At 30.9% G+C, this 24,173-nt stretch overlaps 2 protein-coding genes across 3 annotated transcripts; one reads left to right on the top strand and one right to left on the bottom strand.

The window, feature by feature from the left end:
- Positions 1 to 6,709: 6,709 nt before the first annotated feature.
- LOC106104483 (palmitoyltransferase ZDHHC3) lies at positions 6,710 to 15,549 on the bottom strand. Of its 2 annotated transcripts, XM_013284550.1 has the most exons (7): positions 15,300 to 15,549; positions 14,883 to 15,007; positions 14,148 to 14,306; positions 12,569 to 12,760; positions 11,975 to 12,196; positions 11,219 to 11,431; positions 6,710 to 9,083 (listed from the first exon to the last, which is right to left on the bottom strand). In XM_013284550.1, the coding sequence occupies exons 3-7, from the start codon at positions 14,286 to 14,288 to the stop codon at positions 8,925 to 8,927; spliced, it is 927 nt and encodes a 308-aa protein (XP_013140004.1). In that variant the 5' UTR covers positions 14,289 to 14,306; positions 14,883 to 15,007; positions 15,300 to 15,549; the 3' UTR covers positions 6,710 to 8,924. The 2 variants fall into 2 exon arrangements, with proteins under 2 accessions (XP_013140004.1, XP_013140003.1); XM_013284549.1 differs by lacking the exon at positions 14,883 to 15,007 and having other exon boundaries at positions 6,711 to 9,083.
- A 599-nt stretch (positions 15,550 to 16,148) lies between these two features.
- On the top strand, positions 16,149 to 19,004 carry LOC106104499 (transmembrane protein 208-like). Its single transcript, XM_013284573.1, has 4 exons — positions 16,149 to 16,364; positions 17,435 to 17,587; positions 18,001 to 18,140; positions 18,662 to 19,004. Exons 1-4 carry the CDS (start codon positions 16,356 to 16,358, stop codon positions 18,819 to 18,821), a joined length of 462 nt encoding a protein of 153 aa, XP_013140027.1. The 5' UTR covers positions 16,149 to 16,355; the 3' UTR covers positions 18,822 to 19,004.
- Positions 19,005 to 24,173: the final 5,169 nt, after the last annotated feature.

The raw sequence follows: 24,173 nt of genomic DNA, 5'->3' as shown, positions 1-24,173 counted from the left end.
GCTGAGCAGACTTAATGAAGGTAGGATGTATCGGACAGTCGGATCGAATCGGTATATTTCTATTAAAACTTCCGAACAGGATCCATGACTCGACATGCTTCCCAGTGCGTAAAATCCTAAACAGAACTAAGTGAACATTTACAATAGATATTCGAAAAGCTGATACGGAACCATGACGGGATAATTACCGGTGATTGATATCGAAGGTACGGCCTTTCTTATAAAATTTGACTGAAATTAAGGTAATCGTTGCAAGACGACTTTGAGCATGAGAAACCATTGCCGGAGAACAAAATGATTTTTCATTATGCTATGAACCATCCTTAAATATATTCTTTCATCAAATTAGTTCACAGGACATGAAAGTGAAAAATATAAAATCATTATGAAAGTATATGTTTACCTACGTGATTAAAAATTTCTACTTATTCAGTTTGTCTTGTTGTGGAAAATTACTTATTTTTTATGACTTAGTATAAATCTTTGGGCGGCCATAGACGAACTTCTAGGCTGCAGTTGGTTCCTACGGCCGGCCGAATTTTCGCAGCGATATACGATAGACTGTAGTCTGTGGTGTTCTCCGAACTTGGATCGCTTGGACCTTTTGGTGTAGACAGCATTAATCAGTCCGTGTATTCCAACCTTTAGATACTGGATTACCGTAGCTTGATATAAGGTTCCAATATCGTTAGTCATCTTAAATAGTTGTTGGTGACACGTTTGTGTATAATCTTCTAGTGATTTATCAAGATTGTATTCCACGGAGCCCTGTTAGTGTAACGTATATCTGCTGAGGAATTCTGACAGAAGACATTTATATTAAGCTGAGATATTATTTTGATCAAAAGTAGTTTTTAATTAATTTCATTTAAGGGTCAATTTGAATTTGAATAAAACAAATATCTATTTACATATAACAGAACATTTCGTATAATCCAACGGTATACCCGCCTATCAATGAACGGTTCTCGCAGATAAGAAACGGAGGAACATTAAACACCGATTGCTACTATCAAATGTAATGGATGAGATGGTCCGCCCGAATACACCGAAAGAATGCACCCATTAGAGCGGGCACCGTAACCCATCGCTTATAGAGGCATTTGTAAGCGTAATTACAAGCCAAATAGTCGGAGAAAGGTTCAACCTACAAGCCAGTTATTATTTAATTAACATAGAAAAACGATTAAAAGTTCACTCAATCAATATACGATACTGAGGTATTAATAGCTGCGGGATATATACTATCGGATGGCTCTGCTCGGATATTCTGATGGAGTGGGTGTGTTTTTAAATCAAAACAAATAAAACGAACATGACCGATTGTTTTATCTTTAAAAAATAAGGGAAAACACATATTTTTTTAAACGTATAAAATGTGCTTTATGATAAAAAAAAGATAAATTGTATTAATTTTGTATTGCCGTTTTAATGAAAATCTTAATTATCATTAAGTTACAGTGTAAAAAGCTACAAGTGTAAGTGTGAAAATGTTCTTATCTCTTATCCGGAAGATTCTTTAGAGTAAAAACTCTATTATTCGTAAAATATGGATGCGGAATTTTGTATAATAAAAGACATAATTAATATAAGGAATGCTTTATTTGTGTAAAACAATTACAATTACTTTCACTTGAAATTACTTATTTATTTATTATTTTAAAATTACTCGTCATCGTCAAAATTGAATCTTCTCATTCCATCAAATCTAAAGCCGTAAGCTGCCGCATTTTTAACGTCCACTAGCGCCGGATTGCGGTGTTTGTAGAAACTGCCATGTCCATGAGCCGGCCTCGAAGACCCGTTGGGGATACCATGTGCTTGCCGTGGATAAAACGCTTCGAAATTACCACTAGTAGACAATACGCTCTTTAATTCATCATCTTCAGGATCATACGGTCGACACATAAATGGCGTCAACATCGCTAGGAAAAATATAACGAAGATACAGCGCATCTGAAAAAGAATTGGTTTAAATTATTGAATTATGTGAATAATGAAATAAACTTTGACAAATGTAACGTACAATGACGGTAACGGATGCAAATTTTGTGAGCGTTACTCAATGATGGTTGCGTAAAAGAATGTGACAGAACGTAGCGGTCTGGAGCGGGCGGCGCTGCGAGCGCGGGGCAGTGGTTTGCCTTGAGAGGCAGACCATGGTGGAACCGAGTCAACACTGAGCGTGTCGTAATACTTTCCATTTACCTATTCACTACTCACGCACGAAATTATATAAATATACAATTGTTATGAAAGTACAAAAAAACTAAGGAATTGTTTTCATTTCGTCATTCTTGTTGACACTCGTTTCAAAGCGTGTCAGACGTACGTGAGCTATTTTACCCTAGTTACTTAAAATTGAAGTCTCATAAAATGTACAGAGACCTCATAAACACCTAGAATTGAGAAGCCATCTTTTGCCTTCCTTATATATATTTTTTTTATTTAAATTTTTATATTTTCATTTAAATACTCGAGTTAATGGCGTAGATATTTCGAGGACTTATAACGAAGTTCTAATGGAAAGAAATAAAAGATCAATATAATTTTCATAGATCATCTTTAATAAATTCCCGCAAAAATACTTACATTTATTATAGATAAGGTTCTACTGTTTACAAGTATATATATTATGTGGATGTATATGTATATGTCAAAAAGTGATTCCTTAAAATAATATCATTTTCAGTACGAATAAATTAGGTAATCATAGAAAGCAAAGCCTCAAGACCTCATTAATAATTCCAAATGATTTAGGGACATTTAAATGTATTTATTGTCCCTAAAAAAAATTTATATTTCGCTCAAAAAAAATTTATATTTCGCTCAAAAAAAATTTATATTTCGCTCAAAAAAAATTTATATTTCGCTCAAATAAAATTTTGTATCAATGAGGTTTAATATTTGTTTAAAAATCAGTTTTTGTTAGAAAATCTGATCTTCCATTAAATGAATGATATCACTGAATTAGGCTTTAGTTCTAAGATTTCCGGACCTAGACATTTTAGGCCATTAACATGGTAATAAGAATGGTGTATTTCAACAATGCCCAGTAATACAGTTTAGTTTATTAACTATAACAATTATTAGTTCTATTGCAAATCTCTATCAAAATTATATATGTATTTAAAACTTGAACAAATGTATGTTCTTGTATTGCACATGTGACCGTAAAATTGTGACCATCAACTTATAAATTGACAGTTCTTGAATCAAACACAGTTTCTTTGATAAACATTATTTTGTAATACCATTTTTTATATAACTATGATCACTTAGCAGAGAACCATGATTGTTTCACCCGTTGCTAAAACTTCGTTTTTAAGACGTCAGAGAATTTTTATACCAGAATTACTTAAGAACAAATTTAATTTAACTTTTATATTTTACTTTACAACAACTATTACAACCATTATCTAGTATTAACGAAGAAAAATATTAATTGTAAAATGGTAAATTCAATTCAAAAACCGTCAGATTATAACTTTAGTCCTATTACATATTATCAAAGTTTGCACTTATACGGTGACAAATATTGCTTGTTATTGCGTACCGAACACATTTCGGATGCGTCTCTACCAGAGATTCAAAAAATATAGAGTAGGCATAGTTGACACTTCACTTGAGACATTTTTCACATAATCTGTTAATTGCGAATAAGTGTCATTAAATAATGCATTGTATAGTTTATTTTATAACAAAAGATGGAGCTTATTATAATGTAAAATGTTTTATTACACAACACAAGAAACATGGTGGTGTACTTAATTGACAACAGATATAGTACCTTTCAGAGAAAGTACCGGTGAGAAATTTTATTCACTATGCCTAGTCTATATATTTTTAATGTCTTTGGACACAATTGTTAAAGTTACATACACCGAAAAATATCGACCCTTACATTAACCTCATCACAGTGACTGAAACAATAGTTTATTATGCTAAAAGTTAACAAATATATATCGTTCGCTAAGTGACGTGTAATTGAGTAAAATTCGTACTATATTTGTAAGCAGTGTGAACACATTTCTCTACGCAAGCGTATACCTATAAACATTATAACGAATTACATTATTTTGTTAATATTAAGGGGCACTGCGTGAACTTAGCACAAACAAACCGGATTGAACTTTGTACAAATGTCTTCATCATTAAGAATGTACAGAGTACATTGTTTTAATACTAATTCCATGACAACCTTAGTTTATACCTTATATAGATGCACGTCTAAACAATCTACTGAAACATTTTTACAACTATAAATAAAGGCCATATAACTCTAAAATAGTACCGATAATAATTACATACTAATTTTTATGTCGCTCCCTTTACAAACTAGTACATCTCAAGCCATAATAATATGAATGTTTTGTTTTTTTTTTTGTTTTGTTTTAAAGACGTTGGATATTTAACTTGTGTCAGATTTTAGCCAGGCATGGTTCTTATATTAATAATTATAAACAAACAAGAATATTTATCCTGGTAATATCCTTGTAAAAACTGACGTAAAAAATTGCATAAGAGCGCTGAGTTATGTGTTTTACTCCACAGGGTCACATACCTTATCTATACAACAATCGGTCTAAATTATAAATTATATTATAGAAATATCACGGTATTCGAATTGCACGGTAACTTTCTGAGCACGAGTAACGATGATAAACTGTTAATTGGAAATATTCTTGTTTCTTTGTCTTTCCAATGACTATTTCATACATAAGTTATATTTTGTTTTGCACAAAAGGCAGTGAATTGTTATCTAAAGTTGAGAATATTATCTATCCCATGCCTGATAGGGACTATATAAAAGTCAATTATGACAAGACACTAATTTGTACTCTAGTTTTTTAGTATTAGAATAGATCATATTCATATTTTAAATACCCAACCTCGTCAAAATGCCACTAATGATCTAGTATATCAAAAATATAATGAAATCGTAATCGTTTAACCATTTACCACAATATGGACTACAAACAACTACGCTATTGTATCTCGATTTGACGTTCAATGTTTCTAAGTTATTCATAAAAATATAATTTATAATTATTAGGCACAACTGTGTTACTAATTATTCGTAGATAGGTAACGATGTTATTGCAACTGCTAGAAACATATAGGCACTGTTATATACTTTGCTGGGCGTAAATTGCTTCTATATTGCCTTAAAGCACTAATATTCTATTCTGTTCATTATCAATGCTTATATAAAATAAGATACTAGCTCGCTATAAAACAATTAAGCTATATCTATTTAATAATCTCAAACACGAGTTACAAATATACAATTACAAATATAAATTTTTCATTTACTCTCTTAATTTATGGAATATTGTAATATACATTTTTTCAAACAATCAACCCTCATATATAGACATTAGTATAAAATAAATTAACAAATGGATTCACCTAGGCGCAGCCTATATTTATAGTAGAATTCAATAGAAGAGAAAAAAAATTCTGACATGTCAAAAAACATAACTGACATCTATGGATTTTTTTTTTATAATATGCGGTTGCAAACTCGCAAGCGGCCTGAATCCACCGAAATGGAAAACGACCGCTGCACATAAACTTCCGCTATTGCAGCGCTGCCCACCCTTCATTGACGGAGGAGACGCACATAAAGAGGGCATTTCGCCTATCCATATATGGCAATATTTGACCCACATTTGTCTGAATTTTGCTACTGTTCTATAGAAGGTTTAAATGTTTATACATACATCTGTTTTCAACTCTGGGACAGCATTAAATGTTTTTTTTCTTTCATATTGAATTCCTACTATACATTTCGCCGCAACCAAGAGTTCTTAAGTGATCAGTCGCATAAAGTAGGTTAGTAATAATTTTAATCGCGACAAATTTCAGTCCCATTTTCACTTTGTACTATTCATTTATTTACTAGGCTGTATGTAAATGCCAAGGTGCAATCCTATATGCCAGTAAAAAAAAACATTAACAGAGATCGTAAACAGTTACAATGTCATTTTAAAACTTAAAAACTATTGATAATACAGATATCTATAGAAAATAATATATTTGTAATATCAAACATTACTTGTATATTCAATATTTGCACTATAACACAAATTACTACTGTGAATATTTCTTTTATTATATTACGTGTAAAGCATTATTGTAAATAAATTCTACACAAACACAGTAACATGAGGCTTCATTGACGTCATAAAACGTTTTGGCCCAAAATCGTCAAGGACATTAATTTCCTACCCACGATAAAAATATCATAGCGACATATATATGTGCTAAATTATTGCATTTGCTGTACGGTATTAGTACTGAATGGATAGCAAATTTAATTCTCTGACTGTAGCGTACAAGTTTCAATATCTCCAGTATGTTACCGTGAATGCATAGCATTTATATATGTAAAAATTGCACTTTAACATTGCTAGATATGCACCAATCAAGTTTTAAGTTCACAGATAAAAATATCCGTAGTTCCCACTGTAAAACAAGAAAGAAACGCATTGATATCGTTTTTGTTTAGAGAGAAAACAAGGAAATACGAATTCATTGATATTTCGATTTACATCAACAATTGATAAGATATTTTCATCAATACCAAAACACATTAACTATTTTACGCGCAATTTTGAATTTTTGTACATTATTGTCATTTTTACTGAAAGATCATCAAAATAACATTTGTTTTCTTATATCAAAGAATGGTAATAAATTTTAGTTGTGTTTTGGAATATTATGTGAATATTAAAAAATGCTACGATAGAACAAAACTTGCTTAAAATTGTGAGTTAATTTAAAGTATTCTCCCTATACAAAAAGTGTCAATAATTAAAAACAAAACAATGGAATAGATAGAAATATTAAAAAATAACAGGAAAAAATAAAACCATCAATATGGTACAATAGTTATGTAAAAGAAACATTTTGAATTGGAATAAAAAGGGTGCATATAATGGTGTATATAGAACTAAAATTAAATTAATATTCATAATACTTTCAATAAAATATCATTTATACAGATGATTTAAGAATTAAGAATATATTGCATTTTATATACACACAGTTATATACACATGGGAAAATATCAACTTAAAAATAAATAAAAAAAAGCATTATAACTCAACGAGGGATCATTGTTGAGTTTAAAACTTTATTAAACTGTTACTTTTGATTGGAATAAATTAAGTTTGTTCTATAATTGTGGCAGAAATGTTCATATAATTTTGTGTTTCCACTAACGAAACATGTATGAAAACGTATAGGTGTCTCAATTACTTCACGGAGAATGAAAGAGACAGAGACAGAGTGAAATATTAAAGACGTTTAAATTAATTACAAAACGCCATACCTACCACAACCAATTTACTAACGGCCAAACCCAATAATCTATCTCAATCCATTTCTGATAAAAAAAAATGATTCATTTACCTTATTACCGATTTAAGAATCGCAACAGCAATCTAAAAACCCAATCTACCGTTCAAATTACTTTCGATAGGTATATATTTGTACTTCCTAACATATAAAGTAATTAAAATGGGATCGATCTTAATTATTGATATTTTTTTCTGACCGTACATATTGCTGAGTTAATTAAAAGCCAATCTATAACTGGAAAGCTAATTTACATTACGATTGATCGAGTATCGATGATTATAATATTGCAAATGCAAGCTGTCAACGGTATTTAGTAAATTTATTAGTTTGATGTTTTCAATTATCTGGAAGAAGAAAGTTAAAAAATCTAAAAAATATATTTTTAAGTCAATTCAACAATATTAAATTAAAGGGCTTTAGCAGTGTACTATGAAAAATCCAAAATGGCCGCGTTCAAAAACGAAAGGCCTTGACAGGATAATGTTAAAACCAAGATGTCCGTCGTTAATATTAGATCTCAATATTTATCATAGATTTAACATAGGGAACATAAGCTTATTAATTTAGTTTTTAATCCATAGGTTTCGATACTAGTCTTATTATAAGCATCTGCACTCGATAATCGTGTAAATTAGTACTAACCAAAAAAAACAAAATTAAAAAATCCATCACACCGATGATTACCGGAATTCATTTGTGCCCCAATATTTGAATATACTAGAATAATTTAATAAGGAATTGTTCATATCCGTTCTTACTCTAATTCTAATACTAATTAGGGAACAGCCCACTACAAGCAATTAGTGTAAAGCACTCATAACAATAAAATTCATTAAATATTGTAATTCACGACTACATTTTCTCCATTTGTGTTCCAATAACAATAATGTATATATAAATATAGATATAATGTATATTCTTCATGTCAAAAACTGTTAACATTTCTTATGTGACTTTTTCTGTCAATTTATTTCATTAGAACAAAAATATTAATATTACAATTATTAAAATACATATAAAACCGTGAATTATAGTTCAAATTATGTTGATAATCATATATTTATCTATTTCATTTTATAACATAAAAGGCAATTTGGAAAAAATATTGTTGGTTGTATTCTGTTTGGTTCTAGAAATGAAATTGTTAGTAAAAATATTTCTTTATGTATGGTTAATTGGTTATATATTAACTTGTTCTATTATTCTATTATTTTAAGGCACTATTGCAAATACGATATTAACATGAAAACGGTTGTAAACTGGATTATATTGCTAATAATATGTATATATATTTGTGTGTATAAATCGGAACACAAAGAGAGAAAGTTACTAATAAATGCAAACATTTGGTATATCAATTATAATTATGCGAAACACCATTTCATTTAAACACAACACATTTAAAAATGCGAGTAAATATTGCTTTTGTTTGATATTAAACGTGAGAACACACCTCAGTACTCCCTTAGATTAAAAAAAACCAACTACACCTGATACAGTTATAATGTGTAGCCGACTTTATAAATTAAGTGAATTTCCTTGCGTTTTTGAAGCTTTCACACACTATATAAATAACTTTCTAGTTTCGTTTTGACCGAAGGTTGAGTGAACGGTGAAAACCATAATAAAGAAAATCTACCAAAAACAGCCTGAATGCTCATCCATCTTGATTTACGAACCCATCTCGCTTGTTCTTTCTTCAACTGTTCAATACCCTGCAAATAAAAAAAATAATAATAACATCCATAACTAAAAAGCAAACAAAAACAATTAACACCAATTACTATGCTTATTGATATTTATTAACAATATTTTGTAATTTTTTATGTTCATATTACTTAAGCATTTTTATTATTTACCCAGGATTTACCAAAGTAATTTATATTGAAAATGTTGAATTGTAATGTTTTGATTATTTATTAATTTTAGATTACTCAATGTTAAAAGCAATAATTGGACATTTTTTCTATTCTAAGGGACCTTAATTTTTCAAATAAACACTTAATAGCATTTATCCTAAGGGCTTATCTACACATCATTTTAAAGCGATTCACAATAAATATTAAAGAAAACTGTCAAAAATAAAACTCTATTAAAAAAGCAATGCCATGCATGTTTTATGATAAAGAGAAAGGATCCGAATTGGATTGAAAAAAATAGAATCAACTGGCCCTCGTCTTTTAATTTTAATTAAAACCTACTTCAGTAATAAATAGCATTTCAATGTATCCAATAATTGTTATATGTTATTGGTTCAAATCCTTTCCAATACAATCCGCGCGCGGAGCACGAATGATTCCGTACATCTCTTTCCCTCCCACGTAAATATTAAGCGTCTCGCTCGCACAGAAAAAACTACCGCCAGTAAGGTATTGTAAACCTTTTGTTAGTGAAGTTACATTTGTTCTTGTAAACATTAAGCTATCAAAATTTCACTCAAGCAAATACTTTAAATTAATTAAAAGTTTGTAGTTCTTGATAAAATATACTTAATCCGTAAATTGCTTTTAGATCTATTAAACATGGTTTTAACTTTATTTTCAAACTGCTTTTCGCCCGCGACTCCGTCTGCGTGGAATTAAAAAAAAGCGATGTGTTCTTCCAGACTACTCTCTACGTTTATGCCGAATTTCATTGAGATCCGTTCAGTCGTTTAAGCTACAAACTCTAACAAACGTTTATTCATCTAAACTTTTGCATTTATAACATTGGTAAGATTGTAACTTCCACAAAAATGTTTGTCACCACTGTCTAATGATTTAAATGTCATTGTACGGAGTTTTTCGTGCTCTACGCTATGACTATAGCTACTAATCATTGCTAACAAAATGAACATCCTCACATCAAGTATATTGGAAGATAAATAAAGTTATTTGAAACTAAAAACAATTTAGAATGTTAACGATTATGTACCCTTTCAGGCACTATTATAGTGCCTTCAGGTATCTCGATGGCTGTTAGTTTAGTCTGTTGATCAGGCTCGTCGGTGATGGCCCCAGATATTGTATAGATGTCCTGTTGCCTTCGCTCCCAACCAAGCCTCGTCAGCTTTGATCATTCAGACCGGCTTTCAGGATCACGTAATATATTTACAGGCAGATACTGAAGCCAAAACATTGTAAATAATTGCAGAAACTATATAATGGGCACAATTTTAATCATTTATATATCGATTAAAACCCATATGCAGAAGCCTTAAAGCAGTGAATTTAAAATGTCTGCTTGTGTTTAATATTAGTGATTGCTCAGTACATATTTGATAGCGTGTCTTAATGTCACCTAATGCTTAGTATGTCATTATATTATATATTTTATATAAACTATTAGCCAATGTATATTTTCTAAGAATGGCTATACATTACGAGTCTAAACTATTTTGTTTATTAATTTTAATATGTATTTGTAAATGATGTCGAAACTAAATTGAACAATCATGAACTATAAATATGACAGACTAAATTCGTAAATACTAAATGCATTTTTTTTAAAAGGATAACTTAAATCCAGACCATGTTTTCATTATAACTTTCTAGTGTAATTCATCATTTTTATGGCATTCCATTAAATAATACCATAACAAAAATTATATATCAAGTATGCAATATAATAATTATTATTTATTTCATATTAAATTGTATGTAGAAGTCAGAATATTCCATAATCAAAATACCTACGTTAAAGGGGAAATTTTGATTCTTACACAAAATGTATTTAAACTACAACCAATTAAAAAATAGAGACTTCTATTAGAAAATACACACTCAGTGCAAGTTCATTTTCCACAAATATCACAATTGCATTAAATATATTAACTATATTTTGTGTATGAATGCATGTTTCTAACACTCACCGTTTCATCATTCCATATAGCATGTAACTGAGTTCCGAGCATAACCGCAGTGAATATAGCAAACAGTAGAGCTTCAGCGATCAGAAACAGTAAAAGTACGACTGTAGCCGGCGGAGAATATGTACTACAGTCACGCCACTCATGTCTTATACATGTCACAAATTGATATACAGACAGAGTTAGTGAATGGATAGATATTGCAGCTATATAGAACTGAAACAAATATTATATTACTAGCTTTCGCCTGCGACTCCGTCCGCGTGGAATTGAAAAAAACAAAAGTGAGTAACCTATGTGTTCTAACAGACTATCTTCTACACCTATGCCAAATTTCATTGAGATCCGTTCAGCCGTTTAGGCTACAAACTCTAATAAACATCCATCCATCTAAACTATCATATTTGTAATATTAGTTAGACGTACATCTTACTATATTATAAATGGAAAAGTTTAAATGGATGGATGGATGTTCTGTTGGTGAAGGAAATCATCATCTTACAACTTATTCATATCTGTGAAATTCATAAATATGTGTGAAATCTGTTCACTGTTTGTTTATGGCCTATACTCCCTCAGTAAGGACCTTCATATGCACCAAATAATTTTATACAAAATGTATTGAATATTTTGTAGTAATAAAAAACTCATTGATATATCAGGAACAATTAATTTGTCACTAAACATAAGTAAATTCAGTCATCAGTAAATAATTAAATAAACAAGCTTTTTTTATATCTTAATTTATAATGTACTTACCGTGAATAGTACGAAATACTTTTGATTATTTTCACCGACACAGTTATTAACCCACGGGCAATGATGGTCCATCTTCCTAATGCATCTCTGACACACCGAGCAATGATGGGCCCTTTCTGGTTTTATACTGCAACACTTTGTACATTTAAAGATCACCTGCCCTTCACGGAAACTCATTTGCTTTATCATTTCTTTGGTTGCATTCCCTTTTGGTACCGCACCCTGTGTACAAAAAAATAATCGGTTAAATATCTTCACAGTACTACATTTTTACTGTACTTCATACACTTAAAATCTAAATTTGATTTTCCATATTAAATATATCTAACTCAGTGACAGTAAAGTTTTGAAAATGTCCTATTTCGGTGCCTCATTTATTATCATTAGCTAACAGTAATTTGTCAAGCATACTGGATTCCATTTCTAGTTAGCTGCTATTCAAAATTTTATCTTTTTCTTTATACCTTGATGTTAAAGAATTCAATCAAAAAGAAAAATACTTCGTCGAAATGACGATGGGCCCCACCATTCATTAAAAAAGAAGGAGGGGGAGAGGGGGAGAGAGAGAAGTTGAACATAATAATTGATACATACCGGGTCAGTGAACATTGTCCTAAGATGAGATGCAAAAGCCAAGAATGCTAATGTCTGGAACAGTATAATATTGGAATAGCTGTAGAAAGGGTATGTCGATACACCTGGTAGAAGCATCACCATCATCACCACAAACTCCGCATACAATATCAACAGCCATGTTAACACCGCACATATTATTCCACAGATGTCCTGAAAAATAAAAATTAAATATTATTTTCAATCATGTTGCATGCAACCAGACTGGTTTGACCTAGATTTCGTCTCATCTTTACGTATGCATCTGTAAATTTATTCTTGTTGCATCAAAAAGGAATAACTTTCTAGGTCAATCTAGCTTGTTATTCAATAATAATGTAACTTTCTGATGGCAAAAGTATTTTTGAATAGGTATAGTAGTTTTTGAGTTCATTCAATACAAACAAAATGCAAATCATCCCTTAATATTAGTATAGAGTATAGATAGACACAGCCTTATCAATTTTTATTTATAAACTAGCTTTCGCCCGCGACTCCGTCCGCGTGTAATTAAAAATAAAAACAAAAGTAATTAGCCTATGTATTCATTCAGAGTATCCTCTACATCTATACCAAATTTGCACAAAATCTGTTTAGCCGTTTAGACTACAAACTCTAACAAACAGCCATCCATCCATCTAAACTTTCACATTTATAATATTAAAGTATGATATAACAAAGGTAAAAATAAAAGTATTTAATGAACAGAACAGAAAACTAAATCCCAACGACTATAATTGTACCATATCAATGATGCATTGAAAATTGGAATTGAGTTGGAAAAATCAATACAACCAAGTTTGTTGATATAAATAACAAAGGTCAGGTCAGATACAGGCTGGGCGGACAATTTAAAGAAAACAAATGTCATAATACGAAAACAAAAGATATCAGGGTTATACTTAGTTTTTTTTTTTTATCATTTTGTTGTTTTTAATTGAATATGCTCAAAGTTAGCAAACAGATCACCTGATGTTAAGTGACCAAGCATTTGCTATATGCTAATGATTTTCAAGGTAACATAGTATGACTCTGGTTTCATACATATAAGACTAATAGTCAGATTTTGAATAGGTACAGTAATTATTGTATAAGGACACTTCTAACATACCCAGTTCATTTTAGTGTTAATAAAGGTGGCATTGAATGTGTTAAAATTTCTAAATACAGAATAAGTATTGGCAGCTAGAGAACACCTTTATATCTCATTTAACTCCCTTTCTATTTAGTAACCTTTTTTATAGGGAGAGGAAGGGAAGGGGAAGTAGATTTGACTGTGGAGATACATAGAAAGGAGAAATATCCCCTTTATGTTCATCTCCTCCTCTATCAGATAAGGGTAGGTAACACATCTGCAATTGTGGATGTTTATGTGCAGCGGTCGCTTTGCCTTTTTGGAGAATTCAGGTGGCCACTTGTTACTTTCCCACCTTATATTATAAAAAAAATCCATTTCATTTTTGTTTACCAAAACATGCAACTTTCTATTATAGTTACACTTTCTTTTGGAAGAAATACAATGTTAAGTTTGTATATTTTAACAGTAAATATGTATACTTACTTTTATACACCAAGCTTTGCCACCGCAGCAACGATTGTGCATATCACGATCTGGTCGGGTGAGAACTAGACATTCCGGGTCTGTTTGGTAGTGATTTTCCATTTCATCTTCATCTGACGAGTCGTTAAATTCCCGTATCATTTAGTACTTTCTTTAAATCTAAAAGATAACACAGATTAAAATAAAAACTGTCTATTTGTGTACAATACATTGCAAAGCAAAAGTGTTTAGGTATTATCAGATATATAGACTAAAAAATTTAAGCGAAACATTCGCAGTACACTAAAAAATATAGTAAAAATGGCAATGCGACGCAAAAACATCTTTACATCCTACTACATATTATTACCAAGTATAACAATTATCTATACTACTATAAAGAGGAAAGATTTGTATTTTTGAATGTAATGAAGTAACTCTAAAACTACTGGGTCAAATTTAGAAAATTCTTTCATAGTTAGAAAGGTAACATATCTGTGAGTAACACAGGCTATATATTTAAATTTCACGCGGGCGAAGTCGCAAGGAACAGCTAGTTTTAAAATAAATAAAATGTGTATCTCAAATATTTTTCAATCAGATGAATTCTTCATTTTCTAAACAAACGATTTAATAATTTAATCTAACAATTCATGCATTAGCCAATAGACCACAGCTGTGAAGCATATTAGATTTGAAAATAATCACCATGTTCGCTACACAATCTAAATAAACTCAGGAAAAGGTAATACAAACCAGAAAATACTTTTTTCCTAACACCTTATGTACTATAAGATTGTTATTTCATTAAATAAAACATTAATAGCTCCAGCAAATTCTGTTTTGTATTGTTTTTAAACTTTTATTATTTCATTAAAAACCTGCAAAGTGTTAGAAATGATTAAATTATCATCCTATATAGACTCAAATTTATAAGGTGAGCTTTTAAGATTTTTGGTATAGATAAAACGATGTTTACAAGAAATACAGTAGTATAAAAAAATTTAACACGTGAAGTAAAATCCCTTTAGTACACTTTCATGAGAGAAGAAGACCACATCTTAATTTTTACGATATCGATAACTTCGCAGTGGTAAATGCTTCGCATACAATGCACTTCCTTAATTTCTCAAAAGCAAAAAACTTTCAAAGCAAATAATAAGCTTAACCCACCTGAGGAATTCTTACAAAACGTAGTCAACCTAATTTGAGGGTCACGGTCGCAACGTACTTATTCGTCTTACAAGTTTCATAGTAATGTAAATTAGTGTAAAATATATTGTTAACGCGTGGAAATAGTGGTGAAGTTTATGAGATTTTGCACAATTTTTTGTTTCAGACTAAAGTCATTCAAAATCAATAAAGCGGTATAAAAAGGCTCTCTCACGCCCGAAGGTATTTTAGTAATAGTGATGTGTTTGGTTTCTGGTTGGTGTCTATTTGACATCGAGTAAATAGTGATGTGAATTATTCAACATTCGTTCCATTCATCATCATTTAAAAAAATATATTAACTTTGTCTGAGGAGTCCTAATTCGTCTTTGAAATGGGGATGTTTCCTAATTTTTGGAATTGCTTTTATTATGTAGATAAACCATATCTAAACAAGAAAAAAAATATAATAAAATCACATACGCAACATTTAATTAAACTAAATTAAGTAAACTATACTGAAAACTTTTCCACGCTGTATAAAGATGGTCTGAATGAATGCCTTTTAATTTACCGATTTTCCTAAAAAAAATAATGAAACACATCATCAAAAAAGGTTTCCATTTAATTAAGATGATTTTAATTGACGATACAGATATGAAATCAATACTATTTAAAATACCTGTTTTACTAACATATTTTTAGCATTTAATTATAAACGCGCCTAAAAACAACGCGAGTCTATGCACATTCTTATTTAGAACGCATCGTTCTTTCTATAATCTATACTCTTTTATGCCTGGTACACACTTGGTCATTTGTCAGTACAGTACAGTTAGCCAGTAACGCAAACTAGGCAAAATGTGTATGGTCACACTGGCGCCAGTTATTGTATTCACCATGCCAGTTGAATGTCAGCTAGTTATTGATCGTGTCTATCAAATGTGAAATGTGTACTAGGCATTACATTACTTTGCTGGGCTGGTGGTAGCTGGTAGGCGAAAGAAAATTTGTGCGTTTAACTTGTGAATCTAATTTAGTAATTGGTGTGATATTAACTGGAGATTGCATTTAAAGATGCCGGCGGTAAGTATTCTCTAAAAACAACGATTTTAAATCATTTTATCATAGAGAACTATGATAAAATAGGACCTCGCTAGAGGTCCATTACAGATACAACTTTGAGAGCCTTTGTTCCTTTGTCCTGTATGAAACATTTGTTTTTTATAGATTACTTGAAATAAATATTTGTCACATTATGCAGTGTTTCAACAAAACTGGTTAATATTTCTAGATTATGAAAAATAATTGGTATATTTCATTTTGAACAGCCATTACTGAAGGGACCACGCCCTTAAATTTTGCCTTCTGGAAAATCAATATCGTTTTTAAGACAATGGCTTAAGTAAGCTTAAGCTCATGAGGCTTTTAAAAAGGAAAATTAAGAACTAATTTTCAATAAAGCAGGCTTTATCTTTGTGACCCTGAAGGATGTAGTGTATTTAAAATTTCCCAATAAGAATAAAAAGTGGATTTCACAGGGGAAGGAATAGATAGGGAAGATAAATATAAATATCTTTTTGTTTCTTTGTCCATTTATTGAATCACATCAGATCACATGCATGTTCCAAATGTTTAAGTGAAGAACTGAGTACTTAGCATTAAATAAGTTGCTTACTCAATTCCCAGTTTCTGATTTGAATTCTTTTTCCCATAACAATCCATTTGTTCAATTGATGGATATCCGCAGCAATAGAGAAATAGCAGACGCATTACCAACATTGAAAATGTTGTCGGTTTCATACCAATCCAGTAATAACAACGATGTAACGGCCCGAGCCAAAACTCCTCAAGCTTTTCAACTCATAAACAAGGTTTAGGCTAAGCGCCATCCACGCTCGGGATCCACAAGCCCGATGAATCTGTAAATGCCTCTTCAATTTAAACTGTGGCAATTTAGTTAAAGGTATTCCACTGAAAATCAAACCATTTCACAATTGAGAAAAGTACCAATGTAAAATTACTTTAACTTCAACATATTTTAACCACAAAAAATTAAGTACTATTTGTCTTTAGTGTTTCTCATATTGGTACACCCACTGGCAAATAGTATACAAGGGAGATTCCGATGCAATAAAATCTTGTTCCTTTCACAGAGACGAAAACAACCGACCCGAGGCGGGAAGCAAATAATTGCTGAAAATGAGGCGACGGTGCGCTTCTACCGAAACATGTCGCTGGTCTGCGGAGCCATTTACAACACAGTCTTCTACTTTTTCTTCTATGATCACATGTGCCCGTTAGTCATGGTAAGCTCATACAATGGTCCTGGTTAAATATATCAGACTATTTAGAGGTCATTTGCTAAATTTTTAACTAAAGATATCCTCCGTCTAAAAATTTTCTTTTGTTAATTTTAAATACTCCTAATAAGGAAATTTCTCGTTTAGCTGTCTTCAGTGCTAATTTACAATAATAGTATTTCAGTCTTTATTTTGTCAAAGTATGTAAGGGAGACAGACAGAAAGAGAATGTAAGGGATGACAATATTGTTAATAAAACTGCTATTAAATAAATTAAATACAAACTACATTTAACATAAAGCTGCTACACAATTTTTTCTTTTAACTGTACAATCGGACTTTTATAATATTGCCTTTATATTGTATAGTATTTGTATCAACTTGTTTTACACATAATGAATAATTTGTTTCTTCAACAGTGCATGAACATTTTGGTGACTGTGATTTATGTCTCCTGTTACCATTTTATGCGTCACATCACGCGCCCTGAGTACTCCATGCAGACCTACCAACTGCTTGACCCTGGACATGACCTGAACATGGATGGCGGCATTGGCGAGTAAGTAATATTTTAAACACTGACACAAGAGGCACAGATACCCAACTTCTATTATTATTATTTTTGTTTTTTCCCCTGTCCATTTAAACAAAACAGGAACGGCAAGTTATCTCTGCAGTGGATCGACAGATTGTTGTCTCTAAAAAAAATGGTGCTAATATAGAAGTTTTAGTGCATCTAAGATTTCCATAACCATCTTCAATGCCTTAGATAGATTGATTGCTGGAATCTACAAAAATAAATACAGTTTATAACAATCTAAACACTTATAAATAACATTTGTTTTTTGGAGCAGTGTCGCCCTTACAATAATAAAAATAAATCTATTTGAGTCAATTCATTACAAAAATATATTACCTACCGCTATAAAACTATGTTAGATTGCTCACTGATCTTTTATAAATAGATATGTCTTAAACTAACAGCTTTCTGACATAACACAATGATGTTAATGGAAGTTGATTCTTACAGCCTGTCCATTTATAAAGGTCACCATAGTTATTGAATTGTATTATTTTTAGACATGTGAAGGATGTCGTGATCGTTGCTTCGGTTACCCATCTGTTGGCCCTTTTCTCCAACAAGTTCTGGCTGACTCTTGTCATCATACCGCTGAAGGCTTTGTGGCTGTTCTGGGTGAACGTACTTGGACCCTGGCTGGATAAAGATGACCTTGAGTAAATTGCAGAAGACAGCCAGCACACAGCCTAAGAACACCGAGAAACAGGAACCAGTACCAGTAAACGTTCAAATGTTATTTCTTTGAAGCATTTGCAACTACTGGCTATAATGATTTTTTTAATTTTTTTTTATTTTACATTTATAAAATACTTTTATCTCATGATAAGAAAATAGCCTACTTTTTTTAAAGACTTAAAACTGACTGATCTTAAAATTTACTTAAACTTAAATAATTATAATTAAAAGTACTCATTATTAGTTCATAATTTTTGCTACAGACTTTATAATTGTGATATGTTAAACATAATGTTTAGTTTTTAATAGTTTTTATTCCAAATATAAGTACAAATTTTTTTTAAATTAATTTTATGACTGATTAATTAATTTGCTCATGTTCTTGGGTTGTGATAAATACTTAATGTATTTAAACATCTTGCTATAAACGTATCTTGAACGCGCGATTAAACTATGTAACTTTTTTTCTATGTAATTTTTATATTTTATATAGAAAAAACGTTATGTGTTTCTTAATTTTAAAATAAGTATAAGTCGATGTTGTATTCATGTATCCATTAGTCATTGACTTTGATTGGTGTAATTTCTTGGTGTTAACACAGTATTAGAATTGTCAGTAGAATTAAAATATAACATACTCTTCTCCTAAAAATTGATCTGAATGACATTTTTATATAATTTTATAATTTTAAGCAACAGATAGTGTTATCTTTAATACGATTTATGTTTTAATTATTTTGTTTATTTCGTTTGTTTCATAGATTACTTATTTCAATGTAATTGATTTGCAGTATTACTTTTAATTGTATAATTTAGTAACTAATTATCTCGAAGAATTCCTACTCTGAGTGAGCATAATTCTAGTCGTATCAGTTATGGGTAAGCATTTTTTTTAAACGCTAATATAAAATATTAAAACTGTTCCTTATACTTTCTATAGATGTGGAAACGCTTTCAGCAAACACATTTTTGTCCTATTTATGATTAGAGCGCTTTGTAATATTGTATTAAAAATATGATAGAGAACTCTCTCGCAAGACTGTAAGAGATTGATTTAAAAAATCAATTTTTAAAATGTGATGTTGGATAAATAAAAAAATAATCTTAACTCGCGTACGAAGTTGCACATTTTTCGTTTTCAATTATAAAAATAACATTAAATCAACAGTAAATTCTTGAAATAACTGAAAAACAGATTTTATTTTGAATTTTCGATAGCATTGAACAAAGGAAAGTATTTAATTTTTCGAATTAACCTTGCAATTAACTTCAATTATAAAATATCGTCTGCTCAACGTAGATTTTAAAATTATTTGACAAATATTACATTGTGTCAAAAGAAGTATAACTTCAAAACGAGAGGATTTTGAGGATTTCCACTGGGACGCCTGTTCCATTTTAGCGATATTTCACATTTCCTTTAAATAACATGGATAGTGGAAATTCTCTATCAGACTGTACTTTATTTTTAATTACTCCTTTAGTTTATCCAAAGTGAATATCGTTTAATCTTCGCATTTGAAACAATGCAAATTTGAATTAATATGAGAGCTTCATAACTATTATGTGATCTCATTTGTACTTGAAATATTTACCCTTTATAATATAATCATTGTAGGATTAAGAAGCAAAGAGTTTTTTGTTTTAGAATTTTTTTTAATTTAGCGATTTCTACTAGTCGATGTTACAGGCCAGTTATTTAACTTAAAACTTAAAGTTTTAATTGTATTATTAATGATGTGATTTTAACCGACTTCAATACGTCCAAATTGAGTTATATTCATCCTTCCCAAATATAAATACTTCGTTTAAGAATATTGGCAATTAGTTGAAATTCGGAAATAATTTATTGCTTTGTCAGGTTTTCGAACGGACAGTATTTTTAACTCTTTGTCGTAGATGTAAATTTAGAAATAATCAATGTATACCTTATAATATAATCTGTCGTGAATTGTATGGGCGTCCCTAACGGAGGCAATTTAAAAAAAATTAATTTGTATACAAAACTACTTCTAAATAAGCGGCCTACTTATCGATGGATAACTCAAAAGTAATTTATCAGTTACATTAAATGTTTGGACTACATTTGATTATCCCTTTGAAATAATGAATATTTAGGGCCTGTCCCACAATTCTTGTATGTCAGATAACAATCCAACATAAAATATCTGATAGAAGAATCGGATTTTGGTACTCTATCTGACAGTGATGTCACTTACGCTATCCGAGCCTCTATCAGCCAGTTGGACATGCCTTTATAGTCTTTCCCCTCTTGATCATTGGTTGGGGACGCCCTTGTGTTTTTTTAAAACATATCAGTATTTTATCGATGTAACCAACTTTTAACAGTTTTTCGGATTTTGAATTTACATAATACCTTAAATACAATTTAATAATATTTTATCTGTATTACGTTACAAATAAGAATGTGCGCCTTCCTACTTCGATATGAATATATCTCTACAAAAACCAATTTTTAACAAGAAATTAATTCCGCAATTATTTTTTGAATTCTAATATTCAGATTATAAAAAAAACTATTTTAATAATTTTTACTATTATAACTCTAGGTATCTTTCGGTTTGAGAGCGGTGACGTCATGATGTTTACGCACATTCTTATTTGAACCGCATTTTAATAAATTACATTTCGAAATTGATGTTGTAGGAAGTTTTGGTAGTGTCAGTGTAATTTTAACGTATATCAATAAACTTATCGTCAAAAAAACTCTTTTTTATTTTTTAATATATCGTTCCCTTTATTGTAAGATAACAGGATGGTAAGATATTGGTCGCCCATTGGTAGAAAAACGACCATAAATTGTGAGGATTTTTAGTTAATTTTTATCATATTAAGGATTCATACAAAGTAGAAAGATCTCGCTTGAACTAGTTTTCTAAAATCAATAAACTAGTTTTGAATATCCAAATATCTACACAAAAACATAATTGTTCAAAATCATTGTATCACTAATAGCTACGTTTCGAATTTTCATATGTACATAATTTACCCGACGTTCTTATGGTGAAGGAAAACATCGTGAGGAAACCTGCATAAATCGCCGAAGAAATTCAAAGATATGTGTGAAGTCAACCAACCCGCACTTGACCAGCGTGGTTGACTATGGCCTAGTCACCCTTACTAAGGGTAGGCTCCGAGCCCCTCTGTGACGACTTATAGTGAGCTGGTGATGAAAATAAGTTAGCAAGTATTTTTTAAAATGGGACAAAAAATGCCCAATGTTTATCAATTTTAATTGCTTTACTACAAAGGTATTATTTAATTACAATTCTCATGGTTTATTTAATAATGAAGGGAACCAAACCAATTACAATTTTTGTATTATAGTTATAAAAAAACTAAATGGAGATAAAATTTCATCATTAATTAAACTACTAATTAGTATATTATACTAGCTTTCGCCTGCGACTCCGTCTGCGTGGAAATAAAAAAAAAGTAGCCTATGTGTTCTTCCAGACTATCTACATCCATACCAAATTTTATCAAAATCCGTTCAGCCGTTTAGGCTACAAACTCTAGCAAACATCCAACTATCCATCTAAACTTTCGCATTTATAATTTTAGTATGATTTCTTTTCAAATAGAAGTATTGCTAGTTAAACATAGGTATATTGAAGATTATTTCATGTTACCAATTTTAGTGACATCGACGGATGGATTAAGCACCCCTAGCTAAGGGTAGCCGGACCCCTCGGGGAGAGAAGGGTATCTACTTCTTTGTTGTTGTAATATGAAGTTTTATACTAATAACTAGCTTTCGCTCGCGACTCCGTCCGCGTGGAATTAAAAAAAACAAAAGTGAATAGCCTATGTGTTCTTCCAGACTATCCTTTACATCTGTACCAAATTTCACCGAAATCCATTCAGCCGTTTAGGCTTCAAATTCTAACAAAAGTCCATCCATCCATCTAAACTTTCGCATTTATAATATTAGTTAGATTGCACGAACCGTAGTGCAAACTTAATTGCTAGTATTGTTATAAAATAACAGAAGTAAGCATGAATGGAACCAGGTGTCAGGTGATACTAAACACTTTAAAACGGCTAAACCGAGATGGATAAAATTTAAATAAAATGTAGAGTTTACAATTCCTTAAAACTCATTGCGAGGAAACAAATACTTTATTAATTCCACTTGGACGTAGTCGCGGGCAACAGCTTGTGTAAAATTGTTTTAGCGGATTTATTAATTCCTATCTAAGTACCATATTAATATCATAATGTGTTAATTTAAATAATTATTCGCTATTGTGTTTACAATGACATTATTAACCAAGGCAAAAACGACGAAGGTTGTTTAGTCCACAAGTATTTATTTATTACACTCGTTAAATAATGTTCGTATAAAAATAAGTAAATAAAAAAGTATTCAAAAAGTATAAAAAAATTAAGACAATGAAAACTATCGCGAATATAACCTAGAAGCCATGAACCGTGATACTTGTATAAACATGTATCTTCCTTCCTTATCCGTCCTTATCGCCGTCCTTTTCATCTGGTTTGAAATATTTGAGACAACAATAGCGTCATTGTAGTCACGTCGAAGACCTAAAACACGCTATCGACATTTTTTCATTCGCTCCGTATATATACGCTCGGCAGTTGTATGCTTATCGAGGGTCCGTTTCTACACAGGTAAAAAGTGATGGGTATAGAGCTTTATAAATTCTTACCCAAAGTGCCCACTGCGTCCATACCGCGGCCAAGGGATCATTCATGCCTTTAGGGATCAAACTCTCCCGAAGTGCTCTATTCAATTCTCAATTCAAACAAAGCATACAAGCTCACAAGTCAAAGGTGACAATCCAAGCAAGGTTCAATATACCTCGACACCACTGCTGTAGAAGCTATGACCCTCTTTTTGTATTTTTTTTTACATTCGAACATTGTCTATATTTATACTAATATTATAAAGAGGAAAGATTTTTGTATGTATCGAAATAAGTGAAAAACTGCTGAACTGATTTCAAATATTCTTACACCAAAAATCTATGTTATCATTGAGTAACATAAGCTATATTTATACATTTTTTTTTAATTTCACGCGGGCGAAGTCGCTAGTAATATTTCAATACAAATGTTATGGTTAATTTTGACTTAGTATTATAAAAAGACATGTTTCGTTTTTCAATGACCATTTATATTCCGAGACAGGAAACTAGTTGAGCTGCGCATATCTATTCCCAGGTACCTATGTGCATATATAAAACCCTATAGATATTGATATGTTGCATGGCGTCGCGTCGCGTCGGCTTAAATGCGCGCGCAAACCGACGCGACGCGGCGGATCAATACTGTCTGCATCGAATAAGCTAT

This window comes from Papilio polytes, unplaced genomic scaffold (genome assembly GCF_000836215.1).
Source record: "Papilio polytes unplaced genomic scaffold, Ppol_1.0 DF823621.1, whole genome shotgun sequence".
Lineage (NCBI taxonomy): Eukaryota > Metazoa > Arthropoda > Insecta > Lepidoptera > Papilionidae > Papilio > Papilio polytes.
Note: the sequence above shows the minus strand (reverse complement) of the source record. Positions and strands in the feature narration are given on the sequence as shown.

What these genes read in the sequence shown, in the direction of transcription:
- LOC106104483 (XM_013284550.1), bottom strand. Translation starts at nt 14,288, where the DNA reads ATGATACGGGAATTTAACGACTCGTCAGATGAAGATGAAATGGAAAAT. An exon ending in GGACAATGTTCACTGACCCG is followed by an intron (nt 12,197 to 12,568) that starts GTATGTATCAAT and finishes TTTTGTACACAG; the next exon opens with GGTGCGGTACCAAAAGGGAA. An exon ending in CTATATGGAATGATGAAACG is followed by an intron (nt 9,084 to 11,218) that starts GTGAGTGTTAGA and finishes TTTTATTTGCAG; the next exon opens with GGTATTGAACAGTTGAAGAA.
- LOC106104499 (XM_013284573.1), top strand. An exon ending in ACATGTGCCCGTTAGTCATG is followed by an intron (nt 17,588 to 18,000) that starts GTAAGCTCATAC and finishes TTTCTTCAACAG; the next exon opens with TGCATGAACATTTTGGTGAC. An exon ending in ATGGATGGCGGCATTGGCGA is followed by an intron (nt 18,141 to 18,661) that starts GTAAGTAATATT and finishes TATTATTTTTAG; the next exon opens with ACATGTGAAGGATGTCGTGA.